At 44.0% G+C, this 20,070-nt stretch overlaps 2 protein-coding genes across 4 annotated transcripts; one reads left to right on the forward strand and one right to left on the reverse strand.

The window, feature by feature from the left end:
• Nucleotides 1–1,726: 1,726 nt before the first annotated feature.
• Nucleotides 1,727–7,740, forward strand: PGAM1 (phosphoglycerate mutase 1). Its single transcript, XM_058697372.1, has 4 exons — nt 1,727–1,985; nt 5,389–5,663; nt 6,449–6,629; nt 7,104–7,740. Exons 1-4 carry the CDS (start codon nt 1,847–1,849, stop codon nt 7,271–7,273), a joined length of 765 nt encoding a protein of 254 aa, XP_058553355.1. The 5' UTR covers nt 1,727–1,846; the 3' UTR covers nt 7,274–7,740.
• Nucleotides 1,985–19,996, reverse strand: EXOSC1 (exosome component 1). Of its 3 annotated transcripts, none has more exons than XM_058697377.1 (8): nt 19,862–19,996; nt 19,641–19,756; nt 17,141–17,215; nt 15,839–15,927; nt 14,228–14,261; nt 13,656–13,706; nt 13,442–13,526; nt 1,985–3,286 (listed from the first exon to the last, which is right to left on the reverse strand). In XM_058697377.1, exons 1-8 carry the CDS (start codon nt 19,926–19,928, stop codon nt 3,027–3,029), a joined length of 777 nt encoding a protein of 258 aa, XP_058553360.1. In that variant the 5' UTR covers nt 19,929–19,996; the 3' UTR covers nt 1,985–3,026. The 3 variants fall into 3 exon arrangements, with proteins under 3 accessions (XP_058553360.1, XP_058553361.1, XP_058553362.1); XM_058697378.1 differs by lacking the exon at nt 1,985–3,286 and adding an exon at nt 11,192–13,112 and having other exon boundaries at nt 19,862–19,995; XM_058697379.1 differs by lacking the exons at nt 1,985–3,286; nt 19,862–19,996 and adding an exon at nt 11,192–13,112 and having other exon boundaries at nt 14,221–14,261; nt 19,641–19,703.
• Between the last annotated feature and the right edge of the window lie 74 nt (nt 19,997–20,070).

Here is a 20,070-nt window from a genome sequence, read left to right on the forward strand (position 1 = left end):
GTTTCTTCCCATTTATCTCCTACTCATTGCATAAATATGAGACCTCAACTACACAAAAGCACAGAAATCTTGAAGCAGAGAACAGGGGGAAGAGAAAGGGACATGGCAGGAGCCATGACTGGGAGTATGGATTAGGGCCAAGGCAGAGGGACAAAAAGTACAGTCTGAAAAGCCAAGGTTAAGGCTGGAAAAGCTCTCCCTGAGAGGGGCTGGGTGTCAGGATTGGGATGACCAAGAAGTAGGATCAGGCAGAGGGAGAACCTCCAAAGAGGGAGTCTTTCAAGGATCCCCATGTGGGCCATGCTGGGAGCTTGAACAGGAGGCCTTCAAAGGCAGTTCTCACTTTGCAGCCCTGAGATTCTGTGAACTCTGGGTGTAGCTTTTAGAGCTGGACCTCACCCCAGTCATCTCTCTGGTCACTGAATTCCATCTTCTCCCTGCTACAGAGGAGGGAGGCAAGAGCATTGTGATTAGAGTGCACCCAAGGCCATTGGACTGCTTGGGTTTGAATCCTGGTTTCTCCTCTACTTCCGAGCTGTGATTTTGGACAATTTATTTTTCTGGGTCTGAGCACACATTGATTTGGGAGCAAGCCTCAGCTTGAATCCTAACTCCTGTAACCTTGGGCAATTTACCTCATGGCTTATTTCCTCATCAGTAAATAAAAAAAATATAATAATACTTGCCTCATAGGATCATTATAAGGATAGGAGGATTAAATGTTTATGTTTGTAAAGCATTTATAACACTGGCACGTTTTTGTTTTTTTATTTTTATTTTTGACTGCATGTTAAAAACTTGTCTAGAATCCGTTAAATGTAGCACACAGCACAATTTCATTGTTAGCTGTTTACATGTGGGTCTTCTTTGCGCTCCACTTGCTGCGAAGGGCAGAAAACAGATTCAATCCATCTTTGGCCATAGCCCACTGACTGATTCCTGTTTGGTGCTCAATAAAGTGACCAGTTTGAAGTAAACCAGGAGACAGTAGCATGGGCAGCAGAGAGCTGCTCAGATAAGTAGATCTTAAACTACTGATTGAGTGTAGGGGAGGAACAAGCAGTGATTCTCCTCTTTCTGGAATATTTGAAGGGGCTCAGATACTGACTAGAGAGAGGCTATGAGACCCTCGAAGAGGTGGGACAAACAGCCCAGTGTTTATGTAAAGAGCAGGGATTTGGAACCAGTGATCAGAGCCAGTTCTCTTACGTGTAAAATAGATCAGTATCCAATAAAATGAGGTAACAATAGTAACGACTATTTACTGAGCACATTCCAAGTGGACAGGCACCAGCTAAGTATTTGTCATGTCCATTCACAAATGAGGCTGGGTGAGGTTAAGCGACCTGCCCAAAGACACAAAGCAATAAAATGGAAGAGTGAAGACTCGAACCGAGGTGTGACCTGGCGCACCTAAGCGCGATCCAAACAATAAGAGCCACTTTAAGACAATCGGCTTATGAATAGCGGCAACACAAGGAAAACAGGGCTGCTCTTCAACGCCACCACCAGCACGCACGCCCCGGCGCGAGGTGAAAGTTCCGCCGCCTTTCGGAGCTTACGTGCGCTCCGTGACCGCCGCGGCTGACGACGAGCCGGCGGACGAGACCGCATGCGCTCTGGCGCCCTCGAGCGCGCCCCTCCCCCACGGCGGCTGCAGCGCTGGCACGGGGCGCATGCGCACACCCGGCGGGCGGAGGATGGCCCAGAGCGAGTGGAAAGATTTGGAAGAGCAAGTGCGCGGGAGCTGGGCGGTGGAGTGCGAGCGCGCAGGCGCGGCTGGGGCCGGACAGCGACTCCGGAATCTCAGCGAGTCCCACTCTGCGTCGCACCCCGAGCCGCCACCATGGCCGCCTATAAGCTGGTGCTGATCAGGCACGGCGAGAGCGCTTGGAACCTGGAGAACCGCTTCAGCGGCTGGTACGACGCCGACTTGAGCCCTGCCGGGCACGAGGAGGCGAAGCGCGGCGGGCAGGCGCTGCGAGGTGAGGAACGGACCGGGGCGGGCTGTGGGTGGGGGCTGCGGAGGCTCGGGCGGGCGCCCCTGGTTGAGGGCCGCCTGGCTCGCCCCCGTACCCTCGCGGAGAGAGCGGACCTTGGGCTTCAGCTCTCCTGCAGTTTATTTTGCGGTTGGCAAAATGGTTTCAGGGTGTGTGTGCGGGGGGGGGGGGGTGGGGGCTGTCGACTTGCTCAAGGTCACCCAGTGGTGTGATGGGCCACGCCGGGAAGAGGACTGGGGGCGGTCGCCCCGCAACCCACTGCATTCTCCACGACACCGCCTTGGCGAAATTCTCCTATTTACTAATCTGAGCATTCAGTAACTCGGGGACGGGTTATTAAATTGGATGGCCGGTGTCTTCCGGGAGCTGTAACCAAGCCTTTTCAAGAGGCTGCTGCGGATCCTCGTGAAGCGTCAGACCACACGCTTGTCCCCGGCTGTGGGGGAGTAACGCGGCGCTGGGCGGACAACAGGCCTCACGAAACCCACGTGCTTACGTAGGCCTTTGCTGTTCAGCAGCATCCCACGAATCTTGTGCCCCAAATGCATCCACAAATGTAATTGAGTGAATGAATGAATAATTTGAGTTGTCCTCTGCACGATTCCATGAAGCAGATTATTATCCCCTTCCTTTCTTTCCCTCGCTGGCCCTCTTCTATAGCTGGGAAAAGTGAGGATTGCATAGATGACTTGTTCAAGGTCGTATCTCCTTATTCCTAGTCCATCCTGCTCGCTCTAATTCTGGGTTGAGTAACAGGTAGACGCTGGGCAAAGGTGGAAGTGGCAGTGAGATAAACTCGCCTACCCAGGCTTGCCCCCTGCGGCGAACAGCTCTTTGTGGTTTTGGAATGCTTTTTATAAGGAAGCATTCTCAGCTGCCAGCAACTCAGAGAATCCCTCTGTACTGAGGAGGTGCTTCCACTGATGTAATTAGGGCAGATCTTGCCCTGCGCTCTTCTAACCTCTGGACGTTGAAGCAGCCATTTGAAAGGGTCATTGATGCCTGATGTGGAACAGGTATTTGGCCTCAGGTTACTCTTTCTAGCTTCTTGCCTTCACCGTAGATCCTTTTGAATTGAAGCAAAGGTTTGGAAAGTGTAGGAAATGTAATCCTGCTGGCTGTGTGTCTGCTTTGAGATGGCTTGGTGTGACTTACATTTAGGAGAGGCTGGGAAAGGGAAAGAGCTGGGAAAGGAGGCCATTTTCTCTGTTTGGCAGGAAGAACTGTATGGGTCTGTGGTGGTTTGCTGATGACTAGCCCAGGACAAAGATAATTGCAGCCGTACCCTAAAAGAGTGGTCAAATGGTTAAACTTGTAATCTCTTTAAAGTAGCAGACCCTATTTCAAGATTTTGTTGTTGTTGACTTATTTTTAGTAATCTCTACATCCAACGTGGGGCTGCAAGTCAAGGACCCCGAGATCAAGAGTTGCATGCTCCACCGACTGATGAGCCAGGCACCCCCTATGTCACTTTCTAAGTAAATGTTGGTAGCGTTAGTTTAAAAAAAAAATCCTATTTAAAAGATTAGTATCTGTTATGGGCATCACAAATGATTATATTAAACAAGACTAAAAACAGAAATCTGAATCGTGAAGACCATTGTGAATAATATAAAAAACCTAAATATATTAAATTCTTCAGAGCTTTAAATGATAGTAGGGTTTATAAACTCTTGAATCGTTTCAGGAGGGAGCTAGTGAGAACTGAGTTTCTCCATGCAGTCTTACTCCTGGGAGAGGATGAAGTCCACACCACATATCACACCATCCATCCCACACTTGGGAATATCCTAGGCTATGCTTTTATTTAATGGGGAAATTCTCCTGAGTGGAACTGCTTTTCTTCTTGGGGACCTATTTGTGTATCCAACAGGAGGCACTCCATCACAAGGGGAAATAATAATTGCAGTGAAACAGCCAGTAGCTTTTCAGCATGGGAGATGAGGCTTGCACTTGCCAGTGACTCAGCCTTTTATTGGGGAGCCATTCCTCCCCTTATAGTTAGGGAGGAGATGGTAATGGAGTCTACTAGGACTTGTCCTGAGGTTCAGTGATGAGATTTGATGAGATTTGTCATCTTTTCCCCTGTGGGTAGTGATGGGTTTCCTGGTGATTAATCCTCCCCTCCCCCATCAGCGTAGTTCTTATTGGCCTCATTCTCAGTTGAATGACTGGCAGAATTCACTTCACATTGCATTAATTACTGTTGGCAACCTCAGTATGAGGCAATACCCAGGAAAGTTTGTGCTGAATTTCAAAGAGGGCCTTGTAGCCTCATGGAGGAAAACACCACATAAAGGGCCATCTCCCTTTTAAAGTGGGAAGGGGGGATAATCTTCCACGAACTAAGAAGATTAATTGTTGGGGTGGTTGGGGCAACATAACTTGATTATTACGCCTTAATAACTACTGTGGACGAGGAGAGATTCGTGTCTAAATGAGTCAGACTGCACAGCATTTGCTCTTTCTGCTTTCTCCAGGGAGTGGCTTCTCCTGAACTTGGTCTAACAGTTGACCTAAGTGTGTACAGGTTGGCACTTGACTATAGCAGAAAGGCAGTGTGGATTAAGAGACTGATGTGATTTCCACTACATAGTGAAAATACAATTTCATGCAATGTACTGAAGTTTTAATCAGCATCCTCTAAGAGCTCTTGCTGTGTCCTGATTGTTGGGTTTCAAATTGTTTTCCCGTAGACAAGAGGTTAGGTCTGAAATATATTTACTAGTATTGGGCAGAAGTGACTGTTTTAACTAAAATACAAACAGATCCTTAGGGTTTAGAATAATATGGAGGTAGCTAGAGATGGAGGTTATGAGTTGGATTTTGGAGTCACACAGCTTGGGTTTTAATCTCTCATTTAAAGCTGTGACCTTGGATGATTTGCTTAATCCCTCTAGTCTTTATTTTCCTCATCTGGTAAAATGGGTTGTAAGGATTATAATCTCAGGATTGTCATGAAGACTAAATAAAACGTATACAAAATAATTTGTATAGTGCTTGACAGATGGTAAGCCCTCCATAAATATTGGTGATTATTTAGTAAGAGATTCCAAGTTTTTAAGGATCCTTTTCTTGAAAGAATTGAAGCAGAAATAAATTCTTAAAATGGGTTTAACACAGCGTTCTGGGGTTTAGGATAAGCAGCACAGATGGCATAGGTTAGCTCCCTGACAATACATTTAGGTATTGGGTTAGATGAATTATTGGGGAACCACTGGAAAGTCCATTGTCAACTATAACATAAATCAACATATTTTGTCTTCTGTGAAGGTGGAATATTGTCTTTTTTTTCTAGGGTATACAAACTAGTTAAATTCAGATGTGAGAAAACTCTGGTTCCATAGTGGACCCGATTGGCTTATCACTTTGAATTTATGATTCCCAGATGCTGGCTATGAGTTTGACATCTGCTTCACCTCCGTGCAGAAGAGAGCAATTCGGACTCTCTGGACAGTGCTGGATGCCATTGACCAAATGTGGCTGCCTGTAGTGAGGACTTGGCGCCTCAATGAGCGGCACTATGGGGGTCTGACTGGTCTTAATAAAGCAGAAACTGCTGCCAAACATGGTGAGGCCCAAGTAAAGATCTGGAGGCGCTCCTATGATGTCCCGCCACCTCCGATGGAACCCGACCATCCCTTCTACAGCAACATCAGTAAGGTATGGACAAATGGGGGTTTGGCTCATTCTGCCTAGGACCAGGGTGTTAGAACCTGGGCCTCACTCTTTTTTAGCTTTTAGTAGTGTCTGCTTGGTCCTATTGAGTTTTTTAATTTATGCTAGTTAATTGTTATTCTCCTTCTCCAAGGAATGGCCTTCACTTGTTAAAAAGATTTAGTTGATACTTGTTTACCTAAAAAGAAAGTATAGCTTCTTTTTTGTATCTCCATTGTGATACCTTATAAAACCCATCCATAGTCGTAGGGCATTTAAAAAAAATTTTTTTTTAATGTTTATTTACTTTTGAGAGAGGGTAGGAGGGAGAGGGGGAGGGGCAGAGGGAGGGAGACAGAGAAATCAAGAGCATGCTCCAGGCTCTGGTCTGACAGCACAGAGCCCACATGGGGCTCGAACCCCACAAATTGTGAGATCGTGGCCTGAGCTGAAGTTGGACACTTAACTGACTGAGCCACCCAGGCGCCCCTTAGAGTTGTAGGGCCTTCTTATGCCAACTATTAAGATTAAGTGAATTGGGAAGAGCTTTATACCTACCTTTTTTCTTCTAAGTTCTGTTTCATTTGAACTGTTCATTTTCCCAATAGCGGGTAATGGTGGTAGGACGAGCAGCAAAATAATTCTTCTCCCTGTGACCAAACTCTCAGCTCCGTTCTGTGTCCTGGTGAAAGACCTTCACCTATCACTTTGATTCATACCTTAGGGGATGAGGAATGGGCAGAACAGATACAACTACTACTAATTGGTGAGCATGGATTTGTATTGTTTAGGATCGCAGGTATGCAGACCTCACTGAAGATCAGCTACCCTCCTGTGAGAGTCTGAAGGACACAATTGCCAGAGCTCTGCCCTTTTGGAATGAAGAAATAGTTCCCCAGATCAAGGAGGGGAAACGGGTCCTGATTGCAGCCCACGGCAACAGCCTTCGGGGCATTGTCAAGCATCTGGAGGGTATGTACATTTTTCAGGGGAGCCCTCCAGGAGGGACACAGCAAAACTGCCACAAATCGGATTTATTTCATGCAAAAGAGATCTTCAGGGAAAGGCTGGACACATTGATAGTCCTTCAGTTTGCATCTTAAATTGGTTCACCTGAGGGCCTAGAGGCCTAGATGTGCTGATTTTTGTCAGACTGGATGGACTACACAGGACATTTGAGATGTGTATAGTCCTGCTTCACTGTGGGTTTCCAAACCCCACTTTGGGAGAGATATCTGCAGTATACCACCTTACATACTTTTTTTCTTTTCAGTGTTTTCAGTGGAGGCATTCTTTGGGTGATTGATCTATAATACAGATTGTTACTGTTACTATAAATATCAGAAGGGGTGTCTTGTTTTAATTCCTACCAAAGTCCTTTGTCACCTGCAGGGGGGACATGGATTCGTGTCTAGCTTGGCTTATCATGCTGTGTATTTCCTTCAGGTCTTTCTGAAGAGGCTATCATGGAGCTGAACCTGCCAACAGGTATTCCCATGGTCTATGAATTGGACAAGAACTTGAAGCCCATCAAGCCCATGCAGTTCCTGGGGGATGAAGAGACCGTGCGTAAAGCCATGGAAGCTGTGGCTGCCCAGGGCAAGGCCAAAAAGTGAAGGCGAGCAGGCAGACTACTTTTCCAAGGACACCCTCCCTACCCATCCCGTTCCTCCACATTTCTTCCCTGCACATGTCACACTGACCACATCTGTAGGCATCTTAAGTTTTAGCTGCAGATGGGGACCAGTGGCTCCTAATTTTGTTTAGCCATTTGTCTCTTGCACCCACTCTCTTCATATAGTCTAGTCAGAATGGCACTTCTGGGGCATGAGTCTTCAGTCCCAAGCTGAGGGAAGACTTTTACCCAAAAGTAGAGAGTTAGTAACTCTGGTGTTTTTGCTACTGTTTATTGAGTTGGGGATAGGAAGGAACCATGCTAAGATGTGACCAATGAGAAGTAAGAGAGCCTATTTGTATTCCCAGGAGCCAGTCCTGTACTATTCTGTAGTCAGGTGACTGTCTAGGGGGGCTCCAGTCATTCCAGTGAAAGAATCATTTCCCCTCTGACCCCAGAAGAGTTGGCTCCAGAAGACTGGGATCAATTTAAATGTTTTGTGTTGCATCTACTTTTACAAAAAGAAAAAAAAAAGTATATATATATATATACATATATATATATATATATATATATATATATACATACATACATACATACATATACATATATAAAATAATACAAACCAAAAACCCTTCTGGGGTTTCTAGTTGCGGTTAAAATATTCCCACATGCAGTCATCCCAAAATAAGCCATTCCTCACACCAACGTGGGAGAAGCCCCTTGACTTCTGAGGCCTAGGAGTTTATCCTGCTGTGTGTTTTAGAATCCCTTCCCTGCCTTAATGTTTTATGGCAGTGAAATGCCTCTTGATCACGTCCAAGCGTGTCTTTTACTGTATACGTTTCTGATCATGTTCCAGTTGCTTGGTCCTGCCACCTGGGCCCAGTACTCATTTTGAGCGTAACTATACTAAATCTTTTTTCCAGATCAGTATAATAAAGGAGTGATGTGCAATATCTTCTGTGTGATGTAGTAATCTCTCATTTGAGAAGATCAGCTTGAACATTAAACTGGGTGTATCTTACTAGGGTTTTCCACCTTAGGTTGGGGAGCTGAAGTATGGGGGTGGGCAGGTCTTCCTGGCTGAGCCCTCCATTCCTGTTGCCTCTATAGCACTTGCTCAGTGTGCTGGCTGAATACTCCTTGAGTGGTCAAATTCTCAAACTCCATTATGCCTTCTTTTGAGTAAGGTAAAGGCTTGTTTACCTTAAAAAAGCTAGCCTTTTTCTATTAGAAATCTGTAAACTTGGTGCCTGGGTGGCTCAGTTAAGCATCTGACTTCAGCTCAGGTCATGATTTTGAGGTTTGTGAGTTTGAGCCCCACATCAGGCTCACTGCTGTCAGCCTGATTCAGATCCTTTGTCCTCCTCTCTTTGCCCCTCCCCCTGCTTGTGCTCTCTCTCAAAAATTAAAATCTGTAAACTTGATTCACGCTTCATCCTCAAAAACGGCACATAACTGTATAATAAAATGATGCAGAAGAAAAGGACTATTACATTGTATACGTAATTGGGAAGGGACATTGCTTACATTTTCCTTCTCTTTAAAGCTTTTCAAAAGATAATGAACATGAAAGCCTACAAGGCAAGAGAAAGCCCATAATACCTTTCTTCTAGTAGGAGCAAGTAACACCCTCTGTCTGTTAAGCTCTCATGAAGCTCCTCTATGCCAGCTACATAACCTCTAATCTTGACAACCTCTGAAACGGCTGTTATTCCGAATTTACAGAAGAAATAGACTGAAAGAGATGTAGAAACTTGCCAAATATATACTACTAAGTACTGGAACCCAGATGAAAGATGTTGAACAGAAGTCCTTATCCTAAAATGTAAATACTAATCATCTTGGTTTTCAGGTTTAGTTTTTCACTTGATCTATAACCCTAGGATGACCTTTAGTAATTTAAGTCTCCAACAGTCTGGTGGAATGTTAAGTTTACTTGGCCTATAAAGAATCTTAAACCAAAAGTTGATAATTTTCTTTGATCGAGGCTCTTCGCCCAAGTCAGACTGGAGCAGCTTAGATCAGAGTCCCTCTATATCCTGACATAGCAGTCTTCATTGACTAGAACTCTTGTGGCAGGAAAGTAACAGAAAACCAGCATTATTTATCATTACTACCAGAAGGTCAGCAACCACTGTACCTCTAAGACTGCTTGCCCAGGGTAGCACATCATAATCACCCATGGAGCTGAAAGAAAAACCCAAACATCTGTTGTGGGTTCACCTCATGAGATTCCAAAGCAGAGCTAGGGCTCTGTTGTTTTTTAAAGCTTTATAGGCAATTAAAATATTTTAATTTTTTTTTAATGTATGTCTATTTTTGAGAGCAAGAGAGCGAGCGAATGGGCAAGGGGCAGAGGGACAGGGAGACACAAAATCCAAAGCAGGCTCCAAGCTCTGAGCTGTCAGCACGGAGCCCGACGCGGGGCTCAAACTCATGAACCATGAGATCATGGCCTGACCTAACCGACAGAGCCACCCAGGTGCCTGCCCCACTTCATAGACAATTCTGAGGTTCATCTAACCCAGGCTGAGAACCACTATTCCGACACAGAGAAATTCTTGTCTCTAGAACCAATTTTAGATTAGTGAATATCACTAAACATCACTATTTGGGCATAGCTGTCAGCTATGAGAACACTCAAAAAAAATTTTTATGGTGCTTTTGCTATGTGTTAGTCACAATTACCAGGTACTGAAGACTCAAAGACAGAATCCTGCCCTAAAACCTCAGGCTAGAAGAGAAGACAGGCTCATAAACTTAGCTGTGATACAATACAGTGGTCAACAGTGAGAAAACCTAACCTGCTCTGCAGCAGGTCAGAGGAGGCTATTACCCAACTGTTTCAAATGCTCTTCTTTAGGACACTATTACAGCATTTCTTTGTTTACTTATCACCTGTCTTCCCCCATTAGAATTTTTTTTTTTTTTTTAATGTTTACTTATTTTTGAGAGGGAGAAAGAGAAAGCATAAGCAGGGGAGGGGCAGAGAGAGAATTCAAAGCAGGCTCCAGGCTTAACTGTCAGCATACTGCCCAACGCGGGGCTCATTCCACGAACCACGAGATCATAACCTGAGCTGAAGACACTTAACTGACTGAGACATCTAGGCGCCCCCTGCCCACGTCTAGAACCTAAGCTCTACAAGGAAAGGATTCTATCATGTTCACTGTTTTACCTCCTACTTCCTGAAACACTGGTGGGCAGAATAATTGCCTAACATATTTGAACGAATGATGTCCAACAAGCACTCATAATTAATGAACCAATGTCAATTTGGAGAGCCTCTAATCGCATGTGCAAGATCCTATTCAATATTTGGTAAAAGGAGGCATCAAGGTACAGGACAAAGATTAATGCTCTGCCACTTGGATGTCTGCGTGACTTAAGGCAAGTTAACTGATTTTTCTAAATCTTAGTTTACTTTTCTGTAAAGTGTGGACATAGTACATGCCCGGGCTACTGGGAAGTTCAGAGATAAGTACAATGGCTAACACTGTAGAGAGAATCAACTGGTAGCATCTACCTGCAAGGTAACGTGGGTGAATCTAACCAAGATTTAAAATGTGTACATTCTTTGACCCAGCACGCTCCACTTTTAGGAATCTCTGTTGCCACAGAATCTTAGGCATGCACAAGGATGTATGGTATAGGGATTTTCTCTGCAACACTGCAAAAAAATCTATAAAGCTTAAAATATCCATCAGTAAGGGGACTAAACTATATCAAAATGTCTAGCATAAGGCCTAGAACTTAACAGATACTTTAGAAGGCGATCAAATCTATAATAGTAATAACAACAATAGTGCCATGTACTGGAACTTCCGCATTTCTTCCTCACAATAACCCTATGAGATCATACCATTCCAGACAAGGAAACAGACTTTTAAAAGAAAGTAAACTTGCACTACTATCAATGTCAACATGCTGATTATTTTAGTATACTGTAATTTGCATAATGTCACCATTAGGGGAAAATGGTGCTAAGTGTACAAGGGATCTATCTGAATTGTTTCTTAAAACTGCATGTGGAGCTACATTGATCTCAATACTCTTTTCTAATTTAAAAAAACCGAACAGGGTCACTTGGGTAGCTCGGTTGGTTGGGTGTCTGACTCTTGGTTTTGGCTCAGGTCATGAACTCACTCACGTTCGTGAGTTCGAGCCCTGCATCAGGCTCTGGGCTGGTGGTGCAGAGCCTGCTTGGGAATTCTCTGTCTCTCCCTCTCTCAAAAACAAACATTTAAAAAAACCCAAAAACCAACGAAACAAACAACCTAACCTATTCCGGCTGGCAGCTGGAGGATACAAACCCAGTCGGGTTGATTCCAGAGTTCACCTGTAACCACTGTCACTACACACATAAGATGTGTGCAGTGACAGATGCTCCTTGAAGAACATCTCAAGAACTGACATATCTTGAGATGCCTGGGTGGCTCAGTTGAGCATCTGACTCTTGGTTTCGGCTCAGGTCACGATCTCATGGTTTGTGAGATTGAGCCTCACAGTGGGCTCTGTGCTGACAGCTCAGAGTCTGCTTGCGAATCTCATTCTCTCTCTGCCCCTCCCCTGTTCGTGCTCTCTCAAACTAAATAAACTTAAAAAATATATAGATTAAAAAAAATTGACATCTCTTCTTTCCTTCTATTCTCTCTGCAGCTTTGCCATGCTTAAACCCTCATCTCTTCCTCATCCCCAAACCTGCATGTTCATTCCTGCTTTTGCCCTCTGCTTAAGTTTTTCTGTCTGCCTTGAGTATCTTCATGTCACTACCTCAGTTCTTCAATTCCTTTTACTTCACATTACAGATCTTTCCCTGGTCACCTCACGAAACAGTGCTCTGACCCTCTTTTCAATTCAGATTTAACGTTTCCTGGAGTACCCACTAATCAGTAATACTATATTCACCTAATTACTTTCAGAACTACTCACATGCACCCTGCATCACCACGTGTTCTATCATTTTCACTAAACCATAATCTCTCTAAACGAGGGGATGTTTATAAAGTGCTTGACCCGGTGCCTGGCACATAGGAAGTACTCAATAAGCAGAAGTGCTTAAAAGGAACATAAAAAACGCAAAAATGACCGGAGGTGAGGTTTTTCCAGAGTAAGCAAGCACTTGACACGTGTCAGTTAACAGTACGAGGCAAATCTCTGCTCTAAATGTCATGATGATTTTTATTTATTTAAAACTTTTTTTTTTTTTTTTTTTTTAATTTGAGAGCAAGAATCTCAAGCAGGCTCTGAGCTGTCAGCACAGAGCTCAATGCAGGGCTCGAACTGACAAACTGGGAGACTATGACCTGAGTTGAAACCACGAGTCAGATGCTTAACCGCCTGGGCCACCCAGGTGCCCCATGTCATGATGCTTTTTAGATTCCTTTCCCTACTCAAGACAACAGAAACCATAAAATCCTTTTAGTAAAAATGTTTTGTCACAGCAATAAATATGTATTTGTAAGACTGTCAGAAGAAACAGATTACTTCCAACATTATACAGTTCATTTGCTGGCACCTCCAAAAGAGAATCACTCAAGAGAATGAAATCCATTGCAAGGTTCATAAGAAAAATATTCTGACAGTAAAAGTTGCTGGCAGATTTTTCTACAGGTGGTTGTTGGTCAACCTGAGGTGTGTGAATAAAAACAATGGCATCCTGATGTTGGGTTCATACATGTACTCTTAGAAACAGCTTACCCCTTCCGTGGGGTAAAATGTAGCTTCTTAGGTCTGCAAGAATTCAGGCTGTACTCGAGCCACTTTCCGGAATTCTTTAGTGTGAGTCTTAGGGCACTGCATCTCACACCAGCTAATGGGAACCATCTGGACACCTGGAAGGGAAGAGCTGGTGTTGGAGCTGGGACCCCTAATGTTTGCTTAAGACCCTTCCCTTTTCAGCTGGGTATGAACGGAAGTGTCACCAAGCTACCTAGTGAACCTCACCTCATACAGAATAAAGCCTGGTTTATTCCACTAAGGCAGTGAGTCCCCCCTCAGACCTTTCAATTATACAAGAATCATTCCAATCTCTGAGTAGTATCAACACTCATACTGCTGCCTAGATAATTAAAAAACAAGGGTAATGAAAGAAAACAGTGGACTGATCCCAAACCATTGCTCTTAGGGAAAGGTAAGCATGTGGAAGAATGGACCAACTCACCCGATTCACTGTGGGCCACCACTACCCCAAGCTCATTTTCAGCAGTGGTCAGGAGGTAATTGGACTGTGCGTCACCCAGGGAGATCTAGTCATGTAACACTGGTTAAGGAAAATGACAGGTTTTAAGTCTTCCCTCCCACAGCCACTTGAGCTACTTTCCACTTCTACTTCTTGTTTGACAAAGGACCACAAGACTGCTAGGAATAAAGGATACCACTTTGGCTAGGACAATGTCACCTGGGCGGAAACTCTTATAAATCTCAACCTGTAAAGAAAGAACAGGAATGTTAAATGAAAGCTCTATATCAGATCCACATGAAACTATTAATCCCTCTAGTAAAGCCAGTCTACTTTTTAACCCCACAGGGTGGAAGTCATCATTAGTCAAGTCAATCAACGACTTTTATTGCTTCTACAGCATCATCACATAAATGAAAGATTTTTAATTCAGTAACCTGAGCAGGAATCTGACTAGGACAAAAGGTACTATAGCTGGCTCTGAAAGGATCCAGATTAAGTCTGAGAGAATAACAATGAATAAACACCTGGCTTCAAAGGCAAGGAGTAAACTAGTCCCTTCTGGTCAATAGAGCAAACAAAAATCCTAGGGAGAGGAAAGGGACAGTGAATTCCACACTTTCCAGTAGGAAATAAATTCCCTGCATCTTTGGATCCACATTCCCACAGATGTTTGAAATTCACTAGAATAATTTAAGGACTGATATTCCTCAGACCATCAGAGAGGAAAAAAAAAAACCAAACAAACAAACAGAACCAACCAACAACCTTGTCTTTTTCAGTAGCTCGGACATCTTCCTTGCTGTAAAAAAGAATTAACAGAAAGATTAATTATCTATGAGAAAGATAAGAGAAAGAATTATCCTGCAAAATCCTAGTAGACAAAGAGCTACAAGAGTAGAGAACAAGTCATAACTGGAACCCAAATGCCACCAAGAGAAGCAAGGTAGAAGCATTCCCAGTCCTCACCCAGAGGAGAAAACCACATTCCCATTCTTGGGTCACACAGAGCAGCTGTAGCAATACCTCTGACTAGAGAAAAGCAGATTAGATTTGGCAGGAAAGGATAAGGAACTTTGCTGCCTTAGGGGAGCTTGGACAGAAGCACTATAGAACCACATGGAATTCTGAGGGTGGAAAGAGCCTGAGAAGTTAAATTATCTAGCTCACAAGTATTGTTTGCCCTTTCTCAAAAAACCTGTAGGAAAAAAAACTACTATTTCACCCACTAACCATTTCTTTTTAAAAAAAATTTTTTTTAAGTGGGGGCGCCTGGGTGGCTCAGTTAGTTAAGTGGCCAACTTCAGCTCAGGTCATGATCTCACAGTTCATGTGTTCGGGCCCTGCATCGGGCTCTGTGCTGACAGCTCAGAGCCTGGAGCCTGCTTCAGATTCTCTATCTCCCTCTCTGCCCCTCCCCCACTCCTGTTCTTTCTCTCTGTCTCTCTCTCTCAAAATTAAACAAACATTAAAAAAAAAGAAAAAGATTTTATTTTTAAGTAATCTCTACACCCAGCATGGGGCTGAAACTCACAATGCTGAGATGAAGACTTGCATGCTTTACTGAGCCAGCCACGTACCCCTTACCCACTAAGCTTTTTCATGTCTTACAATCCTTTAAAATGTATTAAATTTAAGAAAGGAAGGAAGAGATTTCCTAAAATGACTTCTACTTAGTTTCAATGTTTGTTTATTTTTTGAGAGACAGAGTGAGCAGGGGAGGGGCAGAGAGAGGGGGAGACACAGAATCTGAAGCAGGCTTCAGGCTCTGAGCTGTCAGCACAGAGCCTGATGTGGGGCTTGAAACCACAAACAGCAAGATCATATCCTGAGCCAAAGTTGGATGCTTAACCAATTGAGCCACCCAGGTACCCCCCTTCTACTTTGTTTCATATGAGTCATCCTGTACCACTAGTCTCTAGCTTAGCTCAATTCTTTTCATTTTAAAGCTCGATCTTGTGAGGGCACCTGGGTGGCTCAGTCGGTTAAGCATCTGACTTGTCCCAGGTCATGATCTTGTGGTTGGTGGGTTCGAGCCCTGCGTTGGGCTCTGTGCTGACAGCTCAGAGCCTGGAGCCTGCTTCAAATTCTGTGTATCCCTCTTTCTCCCTCTCTGCCCCTCTCTGCTCATGCTCTTTCTCTCTCTCTAAAATAAATAAACATTAAAAAAAAATTTAAAGCCCGATCTTGTTCGTATTTTCCTTTGTTTCCTAGTTCATACATTATAACATTTTCTTTGGACACTACCTGGAGAGAATCAAAGCACAAAGAGAGAGGCAGGTATAGAAACCATAATGGTTTCTAAAAATTCCAGTCTCCTGTTCTATCCTACTTCATTCCAGGTGCTGTGGCAAATGTGAAGACACAAATACTTCTTACCGGATAGTTCCTCGAAAAGAGTTCTTAAGTGGTGTGGACCCCACATATAGGATGTGCACTTTGGCAAAGCGCGAATTGATGCTAGAGACCTGTGGAACAGAGAAAAGATCAGCATTAGGGTCTGTGCAGTTGTCAACTCAAGGAGGCAGCATGAAAGTAGGAATTAGGGTGATTTTAATCCAAGCAACCTTACTAATTACAGAATTTAAGATAAGTTGATTCTTACTTAACTCTGCATAAATGATACATATCTAGTGGAATGAGAGTCACTCTGGCCACCTAATAGAGTTACTGAGGGTCCAGTGAAATGTGGAATAGGTCTTGAAAAACACAGAAGACTAACAAATAGACACAGGGCATTATAGCAAATCTAGACCTTTAACAGATCTAATTAAGAGTCCTGTAGAGTGGACAGAAGTTAAGTGTACATTTCAGCTACAGCACAATATTTGGATCACTGCCTCTCCAGTTATTTTCAGAATAACACACAAATTTTCTGCTGGAGAAATTTACAAGGAGTGCGACTAAGAGCTACAAGTTAACCTGCAGAAAGTGGGGATGGGCAGGGTGTATTGATGTATTTCAGTTACTGATCAGTACAGCATCAATTTTACTTCCCCTGAAATACTTTAAAAGACCTGAAATTTAACAGGAATGAGAGAGGATAAGGCCTTTTGCTTTGCTGCAGGAAAAGATCTCAGCTTCCAGATGTTAAAAAATAGGCCTCCTAGGGGCACCTGGGTGGCCAAGTCGGTTAAGCATCTGACTTCGGCTCAGGTCGTGATCTTGTGGTTTGTGAGTTTGAGCACCGCGTTGGGCTCTGGGCTGACAGCTCAGAGCCTGGAGCCTGCTTCAGATTGTGTCTCCCCCTCTCTCTTCCCCTCCCATGCTCATGCTCTGTCTCTGTTTCTCAATAATAAATACACATTAAAAAAAATTAATAAAAATAAAAGGCCTCCTTATTACCTTTTGGCACCTGTTTCCCAAACTGCATACTCAGGGAATCAGCTCAGTGAAAGAAGTATGCGTGCCTGAACTTGGCTGCCTTGATTATTATTCCAGAACTTTCTAGGCCAGTACAGTCCAGTAACACTGTGATGATAGTAGTGTTCTGTACTGGCCAATAGGGCAACTGCTAACTATATGCAGCTAGTGAGACTGAGGAAATGTATTTTTAATTTTAATTCATTTCAATTTAAGTGGCCATATATGGCTAGTGGCTACCTTATTAGATAGTGCAGTTCTACAAAGATCATGATTTTACCACAGGTTTCCTAAGCAGGGAGGTTAAGACCAACTTACCTTACAGGTTACAATAGCCCCCACATCTGGTAGTAATTGGGATTCTGTTTCTCTCATCACAGAAATGACAGGAAGCTATAGAGAGAAGAATAAAATATGAGTATCCTGACTAGGCCTTGCATAAAGGTATTTGTGGCTTAAGAGTAATGTAGCAATGCCTTGGTCCACAGCTGAGGTCACGAGGGCAGGTGGACTACAGACTTATTTGTGCCCAGAACAGAGAGCCTTAGAAATTTTAGGGAATAGGAAGGTCAAGGGACCATTCTTCAAGGGAAGAATGCTGTTAGAGTGTATAGTCTAATAATTTCAGATCAATTCTAACAAGCTTTTGGGTGATTTTCTTGGAATATAACCAATTGTCTGGAATCATGGATAACTGGATTCTTTCCTCCAAAGTTATACTACTTCCTTCTCTTTCTCATTTTATGGTACTGGCTAGAATTTCCAAATAAATGTTATATAATAATGGCCATACTTGATTAATGCTATTTTAAGGAAATACTTGTAGTTTTCTCCTTGAGCATGGTATTGGCTGTTGCTGTAAGACAGATATTTTGAGCCTTATCTTTTATTAATCTCTCCCTTGTTCACTACGCTTCAGTTCCCTGGCCTTCTTTCAGTTTCACTAACTCATTAAATACCTTCTCATGTCAGGATTTCTATTCAACCTGTTTTTTTTTTCTATCAAGACTGTGCTCTACCCACCCACCCAACTCTTTATTTATCCTTTAGATTCAGTTTAAACGTCACTTCTGCTGATTACGATGGATCTATTACATATTTTCATGATAACCTGTAATATTCTTTCATTGATTTTTTTTTTCTTAACGTTTATTTATTTTTGAAAGACTGAGAGAGAACATGAGCAGGGGAGGGGCAGAGAGAGAGGGAAACACAGAACCTCAAGCAGGCTCCAGGCTCTGAGCTGTCAGCACAGAGCCCGACGCGGGGCGCGAACCCACCAACCATGGGATCATGACTCGAGCTGAAGTCGGACGCTCAATCGACTGAGCCACCCAGGAGCTCCTGTAATATTCTTTCAAAGCAGTCATCACCTATGTAGCCATACACTCATTTGAACATTTACTTGTTTACAATTTGTGTCTGTGCCCCTTGATAGCAGGGACCATGTGTATTTGGCTCATTACCATTTCTCTAGAGGTCAACACTGTGCCTGGCACATAAAAATGCTCAATAGATATCTATTCCTATGAAATGAACAAACTTGGAAATGTTAAAGGGGTGCCTGGGTGGCTGAGCCGGTTAAGGGTCTGACCCTTGATCTTGGCTCCCTCTCTCTCTGTCCCTCTCCCACTGACCTCTCTCTCTCAGAAATAAACATTAAAAAAATGTTAAAGACATTCTCAAAATTGATTGAATAAAAAGTCTCTCATTTTACATATGAGGAAGAATCTAAAAACCAGAGAGTTCAAGTTTCTAACCTAAAGCAGAACCAAGGTCTAGATAGTCAGTACCTAAGTGTTCTAATTCTGAATCCTCTTTCTACTATGCTACTGGTCTTTTTCTTTTAATGTTTATTTATTGATTTTTTGAGAGAGAGCGTGTATGAGCCGGGGGAGGGGCAGAGAGAGAGGGAGAGAGAGAAATCCCAGCCAGGCTCTGTGCTGAGCCCGATGGGGGGCTTGAACCCAGGAAATGTGAGATCATGACCTGAGCGGAAATCAAGGATTGATGCTCAACCAACTGAACCACCCAGGCGCCCCTGCTATGCTACCTGTCTTTAAGCTGCTCCCTCAAAGACTGTTTATCTGATGCTGGGCTAATCCTGGACGAGCCTCTGGAGCTAGGCAGGAGAGTATCAGGCATTCAACAAACATTACTGAGCATTTACCTTGTGCTAGGCACTAAACGTATGGTAGTGAGGCTTGCTTTCATGCAACTTAGGGTCTAGTGGGGAACATGTAACTGGGTGTTTAATTATATGTAAAGATTAAGGCACGGAAGGACAGAAATTTAGTTCTTTGTTAAAGAGTTTAACAAAACAAAACAAAAGCTCACAAAACTCTTATCCTTGACTAGTGGGTCTAGGAGAGTTTCCCTGATAAAATGATGCTAGAGAGGCTATCTGAAGGATAGGTAGAAACAAAATAGGCTGAGATGTGCGTGTTCCAAACAGATGGCGTGCGTACAAAGGCTCTGTGGCAGGACACAGCTTAGCCCATTAGTGACAGTGAAAGAAGCCAGTGTGACTAGACTGCAGAGAGTGAGGTAGGGATAAAGCGAAACGCAGCCGGAGAGGTAGGCGACCTTCGGACAAGATTCAGCTCACTGCGGGGCTGAGCGTGCCTCTGCTCGTCCCCTAAAACTTCCTTCCGTGAGTGTCAGCACTATAACCAAGCGAGACCAAGTGCCCAGCAGTGGAGACCTCAGCTTCAAGAGACCAGCTGTTCTACTGCCGGGGCACTAAAAACGCGCCCGCAAATCAAAAGAAGCCTAAAAGAAAGGAAGAGAAGGAGGAAATGGGAAGTTGCCCCTTTACCGCTCCGTTCTCGCTGCTCTTCGTCAGGCAGCCAGCAAGCGACGAAAAGATGTAGCCGTGTCGCGTGTAAGTGCCGCTGCCTGGGCTGCCCTCCTCCAAGTTACACAGACGTTCGCCTGAAGAAAAATGCTGCATCAGTGACGGGTGCCCAGAAGGTGTTAGCCATCCAGCCTTCCAGCCTCTGTCTCATCCAGAATTCGCTCTGGGCCCCGTACACTTACCCGGAATGCAGTACCTCACGGGTGGCGCCATGACTGCCACAGGAGGGAAACGAAGTCGACTTCTCATTGGCTAAAGTACAGGAATAGTTCTGCAGTAAAAAACGCGTCAATTGGTATGATTTGTCACGTGATCATCGGAGCCTCCGGGAAACTTTATTTCCCAGGTTACCCCGGGACGAGTCCGGGGGCGGGGCTCCGGCACGCCTGCG

This window comes from Neofelis nebulosa, chromosome 13, assembly GCF_028018385.1.
Source record: "Neofelis nebulosa isolate mNeoNeb1 chromosome 13, mNeoNeb1.pri, whole genome shotgun sequence".
NCBI classification, from domain to species: domain Eukaryota; kingdom Metazoa; phylum Chordata; class Mammalia; order Carnivora; family Felidae; genus Neofelis; species Neofelis nebulosa.

Excerpts from the sequence above, each read along its gene's own strand:
- PGAM1 (XM_058697372.1), top strand. The coding sequence starts at position 1,847 with ATGGCCGCCTATAAGCTGGTGCTGATCAGGCACGGCGAGAGCGCTTGG. Across the intron at positions 1,986-5,388 it reads CGGCGGGCAGGCGCTGCGAG|ATGCTGGCTATGAGTTTGAC; the intron begins GTGAGGAACGGA and ends TATGATTCCCAG. Across the intron at positions 5,664-6,448 it reads TCTACAGCAACATCAGTAAG|GATCGCAGGTATGCAGACCT; the intron begins GTATGGACAAAT and ends TGTATTGTTTAG.
- EXOSC1 (XM_058697377.1), bottom strand. The coding sequence starts at position 19,928 with ATGAGAAGTCGACTTCGTTTCCCTCCTGTGGCAGTCATGGCGCCACCC. Across the intron at positions 15,928-17,140 it reads GGGCTATTGTAACCTGTAAG|GTCTCTAGCATCAATTCGCG; the intron begins GTAAGTTGGTCT and ends TCTGTTCCACAG. Across the intron at positions 13,707-14,227 it reads GAGCTACTGAAAAAGACAAG|GTTGAGATTTATAAGAGTTT; the intron begins GTTGTTGGTTGG and ends CTTTCTTTACAG.